General features: G+C 31.1%; 1 protein-coding gene across 3 annotated transcripts in view; it reads right to left on the bottom strand.

The window, feature by feature from the left end:
- The window catches only part of dila (centrosomal protein dilatory), a 421,620-nt gene that overhangs the window by 200,228 nt on the left and 207,400 nt on the right, over nucleotides 1-13,992 (bottom strand). For 2 of the 3 annotated variants that reach the window (XM_072523241.1, XM_072523243.1), the window contains 3 exons: nucleotides 6,602-6,859; nucleotides 6,342-6,507; nucleotides 103-228 (listed from right to left, as the gene is read on the bottom strand). In XM_072523241.1, coding sequence (XP_072379342.1) covers nucleotides 103-228; nucleotides 6,342-6,507; nucleotides 6,602-6,859 — 550 coding nt within the window. The remainder of the gene's footprint in view (nucleotides 1-102; nucleotides 229-6,341; nucleotides 6,508-6,601; nucleotides 6,860-13,992) is intronic. The other variant, XM_072523242.1, reaches the window with a different exon arrangement.

Genomic DNA, 13,992 nt, shown 5'->3' with positions numbered 1-13,992 from the left:
ATATATATATATATATATATATATATACATATATGGTATTATTAGATGTTTATAAGAAGTTTTGTTTATTTTTTGTTATTAATTAATTAAAATTTAACTAACCTTGGAATAGTATTGACTTGGATAGAACATTTGACTACATCACATACAAATTTTGCATTTTCTCTTGCAGTTTTAAGAGATTCAATACAGTTTCTATCTACTTCATCTAAATAAGACAACAGTGGGCTAAAAATTAAGAAAAAGTGAAATTATAAAAATGAATTACAAATATTTTAAATATTATATAATGTATTACAAATATATAATAAATTACAAATAAATAAAAGTATTTCTGTGCAATAAAACTCGTGCTAGAATACCGTAGGGTCTATATAATATGATTAACTTTTTAAAAAAACCCAAGCCAACTAAAAAGACAGTTATTCTTGACCTTGCTTTTTTTTTTTATTTATTCGCATTAACTACTAAGAGTTAGTAGCGACATAAGTTACATTACAATGATCTACAAATATATTTACATTACAATTACAACTGATGAAATATACCTACATTCTTCAGTACAAGTTCAAAACATTGACCGAGTTAGTCGAGTTAGTCTTCTTTTAAAATAGATGTGAGTTTAGTTGCAAGGTTATGGTTAGTTCTTATATTGTTGTGTTTGTTACACTTCATCAGTATGTGATACACACTTAGGTCTTTAATACAAAAGTCACACTTAGGAGGGTTGACTCTATTAAATAGGTAAGAATGAGTTAGTCTTGTATGATCCAGGCGTAACCTATCAATTTTTACTTGGTTCACACGACTTATATTTAGTTGTTTCCACGGTTTCACACTCGGTTTTATTGTTTTAAGTTTCTCTGCAGTTGTATTCCAGTTGTTTTGCCACAAACACATTATTTTATTTTTAATAACCTCTTTCATATTACTCGCTACTACTTCGCGCACTATTGTTGCTTTGGTGCTAGTTGTTGCTTCTTTAGAATACAAATCAGCTTTTTAATTTCCGTATAATATGCCTACGTGTGATGAAACCCATAACAATTTAATTTCTAATTGGTGAAGAAAAAATAATTCTTATTTTATTAAGCTGGCAATTGGATGTGTTTAGAGTATAACTGTTGGATGATGTGGATAGAACTTGGTGTGGAGAGAGTCTGTAATTATTATTACTTTGGAGTGATGAGTCGATTTTTCAAATCTTACGGCCTCGAAGATGGCGTACAGTTCGACTGTAAGGATGCTATTAAACGAAGATAATTAAAACGTTTTGGTAGCGTTAGGAGATATTATTGATACTCCAAGATGATGCTCTGTTTTTGAGGCGTCGGTATATATAGGAAGATAATCGTTATGCTCGTTCATCATCTCAAGAAAAGCTTGTTTAATGTCATTATAGTTTATTTCAGTTTTGTTGTATTTAGTTAGGTCAGTATTGATTTGAAATGGGAAAATTGTCCAGGGAGAGGTTTTGGTATTTGATGCAAATAAATCTGGTAGTTGTATCTTAAGGTTATTTGTATATTCTCTAATTCTCTCGTAAAAAGGTTGAACTTGTCTCTTATTAAAGTATGTATTAGGGAAACGGCTGGTTTTGATATTATAGTTGACTGGATTATTATCATTTACAAGAGCAGCTGACGCATACGATAAACTTAAGTACATTCTCCCATATATAATAGAACCATAATCAATTTTAGACCTAACTAGACATTTGTATAAATACATAAGGCTAGAGAAGTCAGCTCTCCAATTATGAGCGGCGATGGTTCTTAATAAATTTATTCGGCTTTGACATGTTTTTTTTTAAGTTTACAATATGGTCTCCCAAGGATAGTTTTTTATCAAAAGTCATACCTAAGAATCGAATGTTATTTTTAAATTGTAACAATTGCCCTTGTTTTTTCGAAAATGTTTTTTCGAAAAAAACACATTTTGTTTTAGATGTAGAAACAATTCAATTCTATGGATTCTGACCAGCCACCTAAGCTATCTAGTGAAGTTTGAATATGTTTTTGGGTAGATGTGATATTTTTCCCTTTAGCAAATATAAGCAGATCATCAGTATAAAGTCTTTCTTTCACTAGTGGGGAGCAGCGATCTAGAATAACATTTATAGCAATTAAAAAAATGGTCGTGGACTTGTAGAGCCTTGCGGGATGCCGTTTGTTTGTATTTGCTTTGAAGATAAGATATTATCAACTCCGACTTGAAAGTTTCTTATTTTAAAGAAGTTGAAACATTTTAGGTTCCACTTGTGGAGTTTTCCTATAACGTTGCGTCGCCATCATATATGCTTTTGTTATATCTATAAATACTGCGATACATTCCTGTTTGTTTGCGAAAGCTTCATGAATTTCTGACTCTAGGTCAATCAAGTTGTCAGCTGTACACCTGTTTTAACGGAAATCATTCTGTTTACTAGTAAGTTTATTGTGATGTTCTAGGTATCGAAGTAATATTTTGTTTACCATTTTTTCTAACACTTTGCACATAACATTCGTTAACGATATTGGTCTATATGATTCTGGATAGTTCGGTCATTGTCAGTTTATAGTAATGGAATAATCATGACTTCACGCCAACTTGAAGGAAATACATTTGTAGACCATATGTGATTATATATTTGTAGTAAAAACTCTTTGGCACTCTTGCGCAAATTCTGAAAAAAAATAATGGGTATGTTGTCAAGACTTGGTGCAGATTTCTTAAATTCTTTATAGGTGGGTCGTCTAACTCTGTTTTGGTAAAGAGGTTATTTATTGAGTTGTGTATATAATCATCGTAATCCATTAATTCTTTTTCGTTGGTGTATTTTGTTTCCAGGAAGGCATCACTATAGTTGTTGTCACCTGAATTATTTTCATATTAGTTTGCTAATATTTCCGTAATTTCTACTGTATTTGTTATTATTTTTCCATTTTGTGTTAAGAATGGAATTTTGGGAGTGTATTTCCCTCCTGCAATTTCCATACAAAAGATGTTGATGTTGAACTATTTATTGAACTAACACACTTTTTCAACGATTCTTTGCTAGTATTTTTTATAATATATCTACCTTCTACTCTACCGTTACCGCTACCTAAGTTTTTTTGTAATTTATCAGATTAACGTTTGACTTATTCCTTTTGAAGCTATTGAAGGCAGATTTGTACGCTTTTATAGCTTGTTGACATTTTTCATTCCACCATGGAAGTGGGAATGTTTATTGTTTATTTTTATTACTCCGATGTGTTTATTGACTACGTCAATTAATGTTGAAGAGAAAATTTTGGACTCTATCGAAATTTGAAAACTGTTCCAGTTGGCATTTTTGATATTCCATTTAGGAATATTTAAACTATCATTTTTTTATAGGGTGATGGAAAAGATATTTTTATAGGGAAATGATCACTACCAAATAAGTGAGTTATTACATCCCAGATAAATGTTGAAGATAAGATTGATTCACATAGGGTAAGATCAATGACTGAAGTTTTTTCTGTATGGATATCCATTCTAGTCGCTCTACCATCATTCAATAAGTTTTCTAGTGCCACTAACTTTTCTATCACCCTACCTCTAGTGTTAGTACTTATTAATCCCCATGTTTGATTATGACTGTTAAAGTCCCCTAATATTAAACGTGGAGTAGAAATTTCGTTCAAAATAAGAATCAAATCGTGTTCATCTATATTTTTATCGGACGGTATATAAACACAGGATACGTAAACTTTTTGGGGTATAAGTATTTCTACTACAACTACTTCAAAATTTCTCGTATTTATCTGTATTTCTTTAACTTTGTTGATTTTTGATGTTGATATTGATTTCTAAAATTAGTTTCCTGTAGGCACAGGATAGATGGTTTTATTTCTGATATTAGTGTTTGTAATAATTTGAATTTGTAAAATCCATTAATATTCCATCGCAGAATTGTGTCTCTAGGCGTCATATTATTCTTAAGATGATTCTATTGATGATATATCTGAGTTTATTCTGTTTCTTGTTGTATTGATAGTTTAGATAAATTTAGCTGTGACATCAGTGTTCTTATTCTTGTACTTAAACTTTTTATACGTTTACTTTGATAATATGGGTACACGTTTAACAACATTTTTAAAAATTGAGATGTATTTTCTGTATATGTTTTGGATATGCTTAAAGGATCTTTTGATCCCGGCACATTTTCGAAAAAGTCTATGGCTTGATTGAATGTTACTGGTTGACTTTCATCTTGAAAGAGTTTTTCGGTGGGCCTAATTAATTCTAAGAAATCAGTGCTTTGTTGTTTAGACGATTTCTTGATTTTTTTATTTACAAGATTTTTCGGTAAAGTCAACGCATCTTCTATTTGCGATATATTTGGGGGAGTAGTTATTTCGGAAGCTGTTCTTTTTGTATGTGTTTTTCCCGTGTTATCTTCTAGCTTTTCTGTGGAGATGGGATTAGGGATGTGAGTAATGATATTTTGAGGATTTGTGTTAACCGAAAGTTTTAAATTTTCAGAAGTTTTAGAGCTGTCAGGGACTACTGGAGGAAATGGATTTGGGTGAATTTCATTTGGTACGGGTTGTGTGAGTGAAGTAATTTGTTCTTGAGAAATAGATTGTGTGTCGTTATTTATGATTGTAGTGCGATTTGGACAATTATTAGAGGTCATTTTGATTACAAATTATAACATGCTTGACTTTCGTGTTATAGAAAAATAAGATAAGGAGGGTTTTCATGAGTAATAATAATAGAAGTAGGAATAACCACAGGAGAATTGTACACAATACGCCTAAAACTTAAAACATAAAACATGCTTAAGACTGGGGTGTTCCTATTTTTATATAAGTTATGAAAAAGTTAATTTTAATCCTAATTTGGATCCTCTTCTATAAACTGATCTGGTATTGATGGGCAAACGTTAGACAGTAATAGCCTTTCCTTGGGTGTGTTTAGTCTGCGGAGGGGAAGTTGTTCATCGTTGATTTTTATTGTTTCGTTACATTTAATCAGAAATTTTTTTACGCAATCTTTGCTGGATAAATATACACATATTCTGTTGTTTGTGATTCTGGATGCAAATATGATATCTTCCGGTTTGATGATATATCAAATTGTTTTAAGATAGTCTTCCAATTTGACTTCATCTATTGACGTTACGATTACTGCTTGTTTCTTTAAAGGATATGATGATTTCTTTTGTTGACTGGTAACTGATGAGTATGATTTTGGTGTGGAACTAAGTGTGTGTGAAACTAAAACTGACCCTGTCTTATCAACCAGTTTGGTAATTAGGGACCGGTAGCTTTGACCAGATTTCGATAAAACGAAAAATTTCAGTACATACTCTTGAGTATTATTTCAAAATATTATCAATAAAAAAAGTACTCACTCAGGTAAATTTCATTAACACTAAGAAAGGTACTTTCATAGTTTGGTAGAGATGTAAAGTAATATAATTATTGTTCGTTTTTACCATTTAAAATGAAAATATTTTGGAACCAGCTGATAACGTGGTGTGTTATATCGTTCTCTTTAACTTGTTATTTAATTGTTGTATTAAATCTCTCAACTTAATTGAAGTATTTGGATTTAACGTGATTTAAAAATGATTAAAACTAGCTTGATAACATTATCAAGCTACTGTTGCACAAAGCCAAACTTTTGAATATGTAATAGGTCATCTAGCTGGTGGTTATACAGTTTTTTTCTTCTAAATTATTAGTGTAGTGGAAGGCCACCTGCCAATGGATTTTGTCTGATCTTAAAAATCTATGACAAATCAAAGTATTAATTTGGATTTTCACGGTAAAAATTTTCTACTCCTGGGTAGTTATAAGCAAGAGATGTCAACTTATACTTTAATGCATGTATAGTAGACTAGAATCACAATATAAAAAAGACTATACAAAAGAAAATACAAAGTACGACCTGTGTAAAGATGAACCGATGCGCGAAAAGAATAGAGTGAAACTTATTATAAAGCCAGAATAATGTTAGAGAAAAAGGCATATATTTATAGAGGTAGGTTCGATTAGTTAAGTTAAGCAATGCTAATAATAATTTACTTTATGTCAAATCTAAGCAATGTAACTAAGTAACTATGGTAAAAATACAGCTCGTTTATGACATTTGCCAATGCTACTTCATTGCATGACTAAAATTATTGGCTTCCACTTAGTATTCCACATTCATATTGTTTTCAGAAATTTTTATAGTACGTAATTTAATAATGTTTGTTTATCTGATCTAAAAAAAAATAGTGGCTAGTCTCAGAAAGAGAACTGGCACAGATAAAAAGAAGGATACACTACATACAAACAAAAAAAACAATATTTTAAAATAATATTTGGTCACACAAAACCTACTTGTGGTTTGACGAATTGTTCTGAAATCGGCTAGATTTGGTAGCATCACTTTTTTGTAGTTTAGACATAGCTTTTTCTTCATCATCAACCAACATAACATTATTTTCTAAACTTATATCGACCATTTTTTGCACATCAAAAATATTTTGTTCTAAAACCAAATGTTCTACAATTTAATTTAGTAGGTTATACTATACTTATCTATACCTATAAATTACATAATATAATATAATTTGTTTGTATATTTTGATTGTTCTTACGTGATTTCTTATCTGCTTCTTCTAATACTTCCAAAATTGAAACGATATCTTCAAAACTTTCAGCCTTATTAATGTTCTCGTTAGAATCGCTTAGAATCAATTCGGTATGTACTTGGTTTGATACTGTTTTTTGTTTATCTTTAACACCAGGCAATGTATCTAAGTAACTTAATTTCTTACAGTTTCCTTTGGACGATTTATATTCTGACTTATTTCCCCACGAACCCACTTCAACTTCAATGTTGGTTTCATGTTCGCCTATAAATAAATAAATTTATGAATTTAGATTTTTAGAAGTGGTATAAAAAAAGCAGTAAGGTTGAGTTTACCGAAAGTACAAGCTGGTTATAGCCGCAAATGTCAAACATGGAACACAAAATTTCGGTATAGCAGTGTTGGCATGTTTTAATAACGTAGATGCTGTATGCTTCCAATATAAAAAGATAAAGCTTTAGAAAAGTACATTTTGTTTAAATTATGTTATGATTTCTGCAATTTTTGATAATATATAAAAAAAACAATTTGTTTCTTCGGAGATTAATTGCAGTTAATTATTAGACATTTTTTTAGCATTACCCTTTGATTGATTAGGGGATAGATTTGGCAATCGTCAAATCAGCAGTTGCCAGATTACAACAGATATTTGCAATTAATCTCGAAAGAGACAAATATCTACTCGTTATTGCTTCATATAAATTAAAAATTGCTAAATTCATAAAATAGTATAATCAAAATGTACTTTTTAAAAGCTTTATCTCTTTATATTTGAAACATACCACATATGCATTATAAAAACATGTTAACACTGCCTAACCGAAATATTTTTGATGTGGCTATATTCAGCTTGTACTTTCGGTAAACTCAACCAGCAGTAAGAATAAAATATAATGGGTTCTTATGTTACAGTAAATATTCCACATTAAAATTTTAAGAAGATGAGATGACCACAGCATCAACTGGAATTGTCGTATATTTTACTATTATAATAATATACGTACCATCGTAGGTTAAAATTAAAATCAAATTATCAGTTATTTGGGTATCTCTACTTCGTCAGGTGTTTGACTAATTTGTGCTCCAGTGCCATAGTATATGGCTTTTATTATATAAATATATATATATATATATATATATATATATATATATATATATATATATATATATAAATATATGTATATATATATATAATATATATATATATATATACATACATATATATATATATATATATAATATATATATATATATATATATATATATATATATATATATATATATATATATAAATATATATATATATATATATATATATATATATATATATATAGAAATGTAGGCATAAGCTCCCTTACTATTAAGAATCAGCAGATTCCGATATCCGACGTTATAAATAGGAAGAAATCAATATTTTTATTATTATTGTAATTATTATGTTTCAATAGTCAAGTTTAAATCATTAAATGTAGTAGTTTGTAGAATTTCTCAAAAATTGTAACTTTTTATTTCGAAATAAAGATTTTTTTTGGGAATATCGACGTTGAAGAAACATTTCTGGCGCTGCGAACCACAGGATATTTCATACAGAAACATAGTCGTTTCCTGGTCTACATTAGTTTAATGAAATCCTGAAGAACCTGGTAAAAGAGAAAAATGTATTGGAAATCAAACACGATCACCCTTGCGTAAGTTTTTCCTTTCTTTACCATTGTTTATGAGCATTTATTATTTTAATTGAATTCTTAAACATTTACATTGAATTTATTATTTATTGTTTATTGAATTTATATTATTTATAACATTTTACTTCAACGAATTTTTATATATACTTGCATTTATATTTTTTGCATATATTTTATGAGTACATTGAATGATATTTCCCAAAATAGTATCGAAAATTTAAGTTTACTATTCGACAATTTAAATTTAAAAATAAAAAGAAATCTACAAACCTCTAAATCTAAGCCTGCATCTAAATTACGTTCCAAAATGCCGATGACCAATAGCGATATTGCTAGCCTTTGCTCAACTCTGCCCGAATTCTCTTCTGGAGACAACCTCTCCACCTTTATCAAAGCAGTAGATAATTTAATAGTTTTCTTAGGCACCCAAGATTTAAATACGTCCCAAGAATTTATCTTAAATTCCCATATCGTATCTCGAATTAAAGGAGAACCTAGAAATTTCTTAAACTATTCTAATAAAACCAATTGGACAGAAATTCGTCCAGCGTTATTAACTAAATACGGAGACAGACGTTCCGAAGACATATTAGTAACACAACTATCCACTACCGACCAAAAACATAGTGAATCCTACGACAATTATCATCAGAGAATAACTACAAATCTGAACGATTTACTCCAACACATCACCCTAAACGATAATCCCGCGACAGTCACTTTTAAAACTCCATACTTCAAAAACATTGCCCTCAAAACTTTCTGTACCGGAATCAACGAGCCTTATTGCGAATACTTATCGCATTTTGAATTAAGTTCCCTAGAAGAAGCCCTTTAAAAGTGTATTGCCTACGATAACCACAAATATCAACAACAATACATGAACTTCCTTAAGAGCCAACAAAACAAAAAGGCCCCACTCAAAAATAAACCCTATCAATCTTCGAATAATCAAAGATCCACAAACTTTCAACCCACATACTCAAACTTCCAACCCACGCATTCAAATTATATGAGACCTTCAACTCACAACACAGAGCCCAATTTTAACTTCACTCCACAACAGAACCATAATTTTCCTCAGAGACAAAATTTCAGTTCTCACGAACAAAATCAATCCTTCCAACGAAACAATGTTCCGAAAAACAACCAACAAAGATTAAATAAATATAAAGCTCCTCGACCCCAACCAAATTTTGCTACTCCAATGAGCGGTGTTCAAACTACCACAACCAGAAACCATCAGCCCATGACAATTACAACTAATAGAAGCCACAATTTTCACATAGACTCAAATGATACCCAATATTTCGAAAATGATTTCGAAAATTACGAATCCGAACAAGAGCCCAATTTGTATGATGAAAATCATCAGGATTTTCAAGCCATCCCGTTAGACGATCATCCACCCCCTGTATAAACCTATATAATATCGAAAGTTCCCCTGGGTTACCCTGCTTCGTTACACCTAAAACACATCTACGCGTTTTAATCGATACCGGCGGTTCCCATTCAATTTTAAATCCGCGAGCTCTCAAACTATTTGATAAAAATCATATTTATCGAAAACCTTTTTCGCTAACGTCAATGAAAATTACTTCCAAGCACGACTTAAATATTAAGACGCCACTATTCCTAGAATATGGAATTCCACAAACATTCGACGTAAAAGTCGCAGACTTTAGTTAGCACTTTGATATCCTCCTTGGAACTTACGATCTGAAAAGATTCCACGCCACAATTAGCTACGCAACTCATACTTTAACCTTTGAGAATCCTCACGTTAGCATTCCATTTGAAACATTATACCAAAAAATTCCAGTAAGCGTTCATAATGGCGAAGTTTTATTGCGCGAAAGACACTTTCAAGGTATCAAAATTCCCCATTCTATTCACGTTGCAAAAAACGGCTTTCTAGACACTTTCGACTTACCTATGCCTATGAAATTTAATAAGAGAATTGAAGTTGAGAACTTTTGTAATTATAATATAGTAAAAATTCCAACGACGCATTTTAATGAAAATAAAATCCGTACTTCGCACTTAAATAACGAAGAAAAATATAAAATTATAAGTCTTTGCAAAAAATTTAAAGACGTATTTTACGACGAAAACAAAAATTTAACTTTCACGTCAGCTGTTAGACACGAAATTAAAACGAAGGATGAAAATCCAATTTATGTAAAGGGATTTCGGCATCCCAAAGCAATGCAGGAAGAAATAAAAAAACAAATAAATAATTTATTAGATAATAAGATAATTCGACCGTCAATTTCACCGTACTCAGCTCCAGTTTGGATAGTACCAAAAAAAGCTGATGCCTCAGGTCAGAAAAAATTTAGATTAGTAATTGATTACAGGAAGCTTAATGATCATACTGAAAGTGATCGCTACCCACTCCCTCAGATAGATGAGATACTGGATAACTTAGGAAAAGCCAGTTATTTCACAACATTAGATTTAGCTCAAGGTTACCATCAGATTGAAGTTCATCCGGATTCTATTCGGAAAACAGCCTTTTCAGTTCCGCATGGTCACTTTGAATTTTTACGTATGCCCTTTGGTTTAAAGAATAGCCCAGCAACATTCGAAAGGTTAATGGACAATATTCTTAGGCCCTTTATTCATAAGTTTTGCTTCGTCTACATGGACGATGTCATTATTTTTTCCAAGTCACTGCAAGAACACTTAGTTCATATTGCGACTATTTTTGACACTTTCAGAAAAAATAATTTAAAAATTCAGTTAGACAAATCTGAGTTTCTCACGAAAGAAGTTTCTTTCTTAGGTCACGTAGTGACAACCGAAGGAATCAAACCTAACCCAGCAAAAATCGAAGCTATACAAAAATATACTCTACCAAAAACAGTAAAAGAAATTAAATCATTTCTTGGTTTAATCGGTTACTACCGAAGATTCATACCCAATTTTGCAAAAATAACATCCCCATTTTCGAGATGTACTCGAAAAGGAGCAACTATCGACCCCACAAATCCAAATTATTTAGAATGTTTTGCAAAATGCAAACAATTGTTAACTAATTCTCCAGTCTTACAATATCCGGACTTCGAAAAGCCTTTTGTACTGACTACAGACGCCTCTAATATAGCTATAGGATCAGTATTATTTCAAAATAATCACCCTATTGCCTACTATTCTCGAACTCTAAATTCCGCAGAACGAAACTACTCCACTATTGAAAAAGAACTTTTAGCCATACTAGATTCTTGTAAACACTTCCGTATGTATTTATACAACCAAAAATTCACTGTAGAAACAGATCACAATCCTCTCGTATGGATCTACAAAATTAAAGACCCCACTTCTAGATTAGCCCGATGGAGACTTAAACTAGAAGAATATGATTTTGAAGTTAAATATAAAAAAGGCAAAGAGAATCAAGTCGCTGATGCTCTTAGCCGAGTCCAAATAAATGCCTTAAGCTCGAGTTCAGAATGTGCTGAACCCCCGAATTCAGAATGTGCTGAACCACCCGACAATTTCGACATAGACGATTTCCTTGCCGATTTTGACAACTTACAAAACAGTACTAACACACAACATACATCAGCTGAGAACCCTATCACTGGAATAGAGATTTCACCTGAACCAATTAATTTATCCTCAAACCAAATTATTTTTAAACCAGAGTCAAATAATTTTGAAATTAAATACAAAAGAATTTTTAACAAACACCGTTACACTGTCACTTTGACAAATAATTGGAAAACAGAAATAGCAAATACCTTCCAAAATATCCTTAGACCAAATCAAAAATTTGCAATAACAATCCCTCACGAATTTAGACCTTTTATCTGTAACTATTTTAAAGAAAAAATAAATTCCACAGTCAAAGCAATATTTTGCAATATACTACTTCAGGACATAGAAGAAGAAAACCAACAAATAGAATGCATAAAGAAATATCACGTAGAAAATCACAACGGAATAATCGAAACCTACAAACATTTAAAACAAAAATTTTATTGGCCCTCAATGCAAACAACTATTTCTAATTTTATCAATAAATGCGAAATTTGCCTAAAAAATAAATACGAACGACGCCCTTATAAACTTCCCCAATTAGGACCGTTGTTAGGTCAAAAACCTTTTGATATATTACATATCGATCTATTCCACTGCAATAAAAACCTATATCTCACAATAATAGATTCTTTTTCCAAATACGGTCAATGCTATAAGCTCACCGACAAAACTTCCATTTCCATACTAAATAAATTAAGACACTACTTTTCGCACCACAATTATCCAAAAAAGATTGTATGCGACAGCGGCACCGAATTTAATTCTGCAGTCATTAAAGAATTCCTAAATATCCACAAAATCGAAATACATTTTACAACAGTAAACAATTCTTCCTCAAACTCTCCTGTAGAGCGCTTTCATTCAACTCTTATTGAAAAACTTAGGACCTTACAAGCCCAAAATCCAAATGATTCGTTAGATGACATTCTAACACACGCCATTCTTATTTACAACCAATCAATCCACAGTTCCACAGATTATTCTCCGTTCTCAATTCTGTACGGACCCTATGCAGAAGAAATACATTTCGACTTTGATCTTCCGATATACGAAACATATAATCAAAGACATAAAGAAGAACTCCAACCCTTTATTGCAGAACTATATAATAAACAAAAACAAAAAAGACAACAACTCTTAGATAGACAAAACGAAAATGCCGAAGATATTCCGGAAATAGACCTTACAAAATCCCTATATGTTTCTAAGAAAAAACATAAGTCCAAATTACAAGCCCCTTTCTCCACTATTCATCCAGAAACGCAAGACAAAACAAAAATAATCGGTAAAACAGATAAACAAAATTTAACAAGCACTCACCTTAAATATGTAAAACGAATACGAAAACATGTAGATAAACCTACTCAAGACCCAAATTTTTCACAGGACAATCCTCGCCCTGGTCCATCCACTCAATATTCAGGAGATTCCGAATAATGGTTACTATGCTGAAGAGATAGGCAAATCAAGAGAAATCTCCCACTATCACAGACATTTTCTTCACATTCCACTAGACAAATTATCCGACAGTATTGACGCTAGTCCGACAAGCTATTTCAAAGATCACTTCAAAAATGCACCTCTCTCGCTACTGTACTCCCAATACACCCACAAGAACAAACAAAAGACGATCTACACAAGATTACGCGAAAACAGAAACGCGGACTTTTTAATTTTCTAGGTACAGCCATCAAATACGTGACTGGAAATCCAGACGACTCTGACTTAGACTTGTTAAAATCACACATAATCTCTTTAGAAAATAAACAAAACGAAATCATAAAAAAATTTAATAACCAAATATCTTATGGAAACTCTTTTAACACGAGATTCGATAAACTTTTAGAAAAACTGAATTCTGATAATTCAATTCTTATATCTGCACTCAACAAATTATCAGCTGATTTTGACAGCTATATCATTCTACACAATGAGATAATAAATCTCCAAAATATAAACGAATTTCTAATGAAACTTATAAGAACCATTACTTTATCTGAACTTAATATCTCTAATATATAATTATTCACTTTAAAGGAAATAATAGACCTTAAAGAGAACCTTCTCAAAATTTATCCCAGAAATTCAATTCCCAATAGTAATGAACACCCTTACGAACTTATAGAGTCAACAAAAACTTTAGTTTGTGTAACTTCAAATACAATG

The sequence above is a fragment of the Diabrotica undecimpunctata genome, chromosome 2, assembly GCF_040954645.1.
Source record: "Diabrotica undecimpunctata isolate CICGRU chromosome 2, icDiaUnde3, whole genome shotgun sequence".
NCBI lineage: Eukaryota > Metazoa > Arthropoda > Insecta > Coleoptera > Chrysomelidae > Diabrotica > Diabrotica undecimpunctata.
Note: the sequence above shows the minus strand (reverse complement) of the source record. Positions and strands in the feature narration are given on the sequence as shown.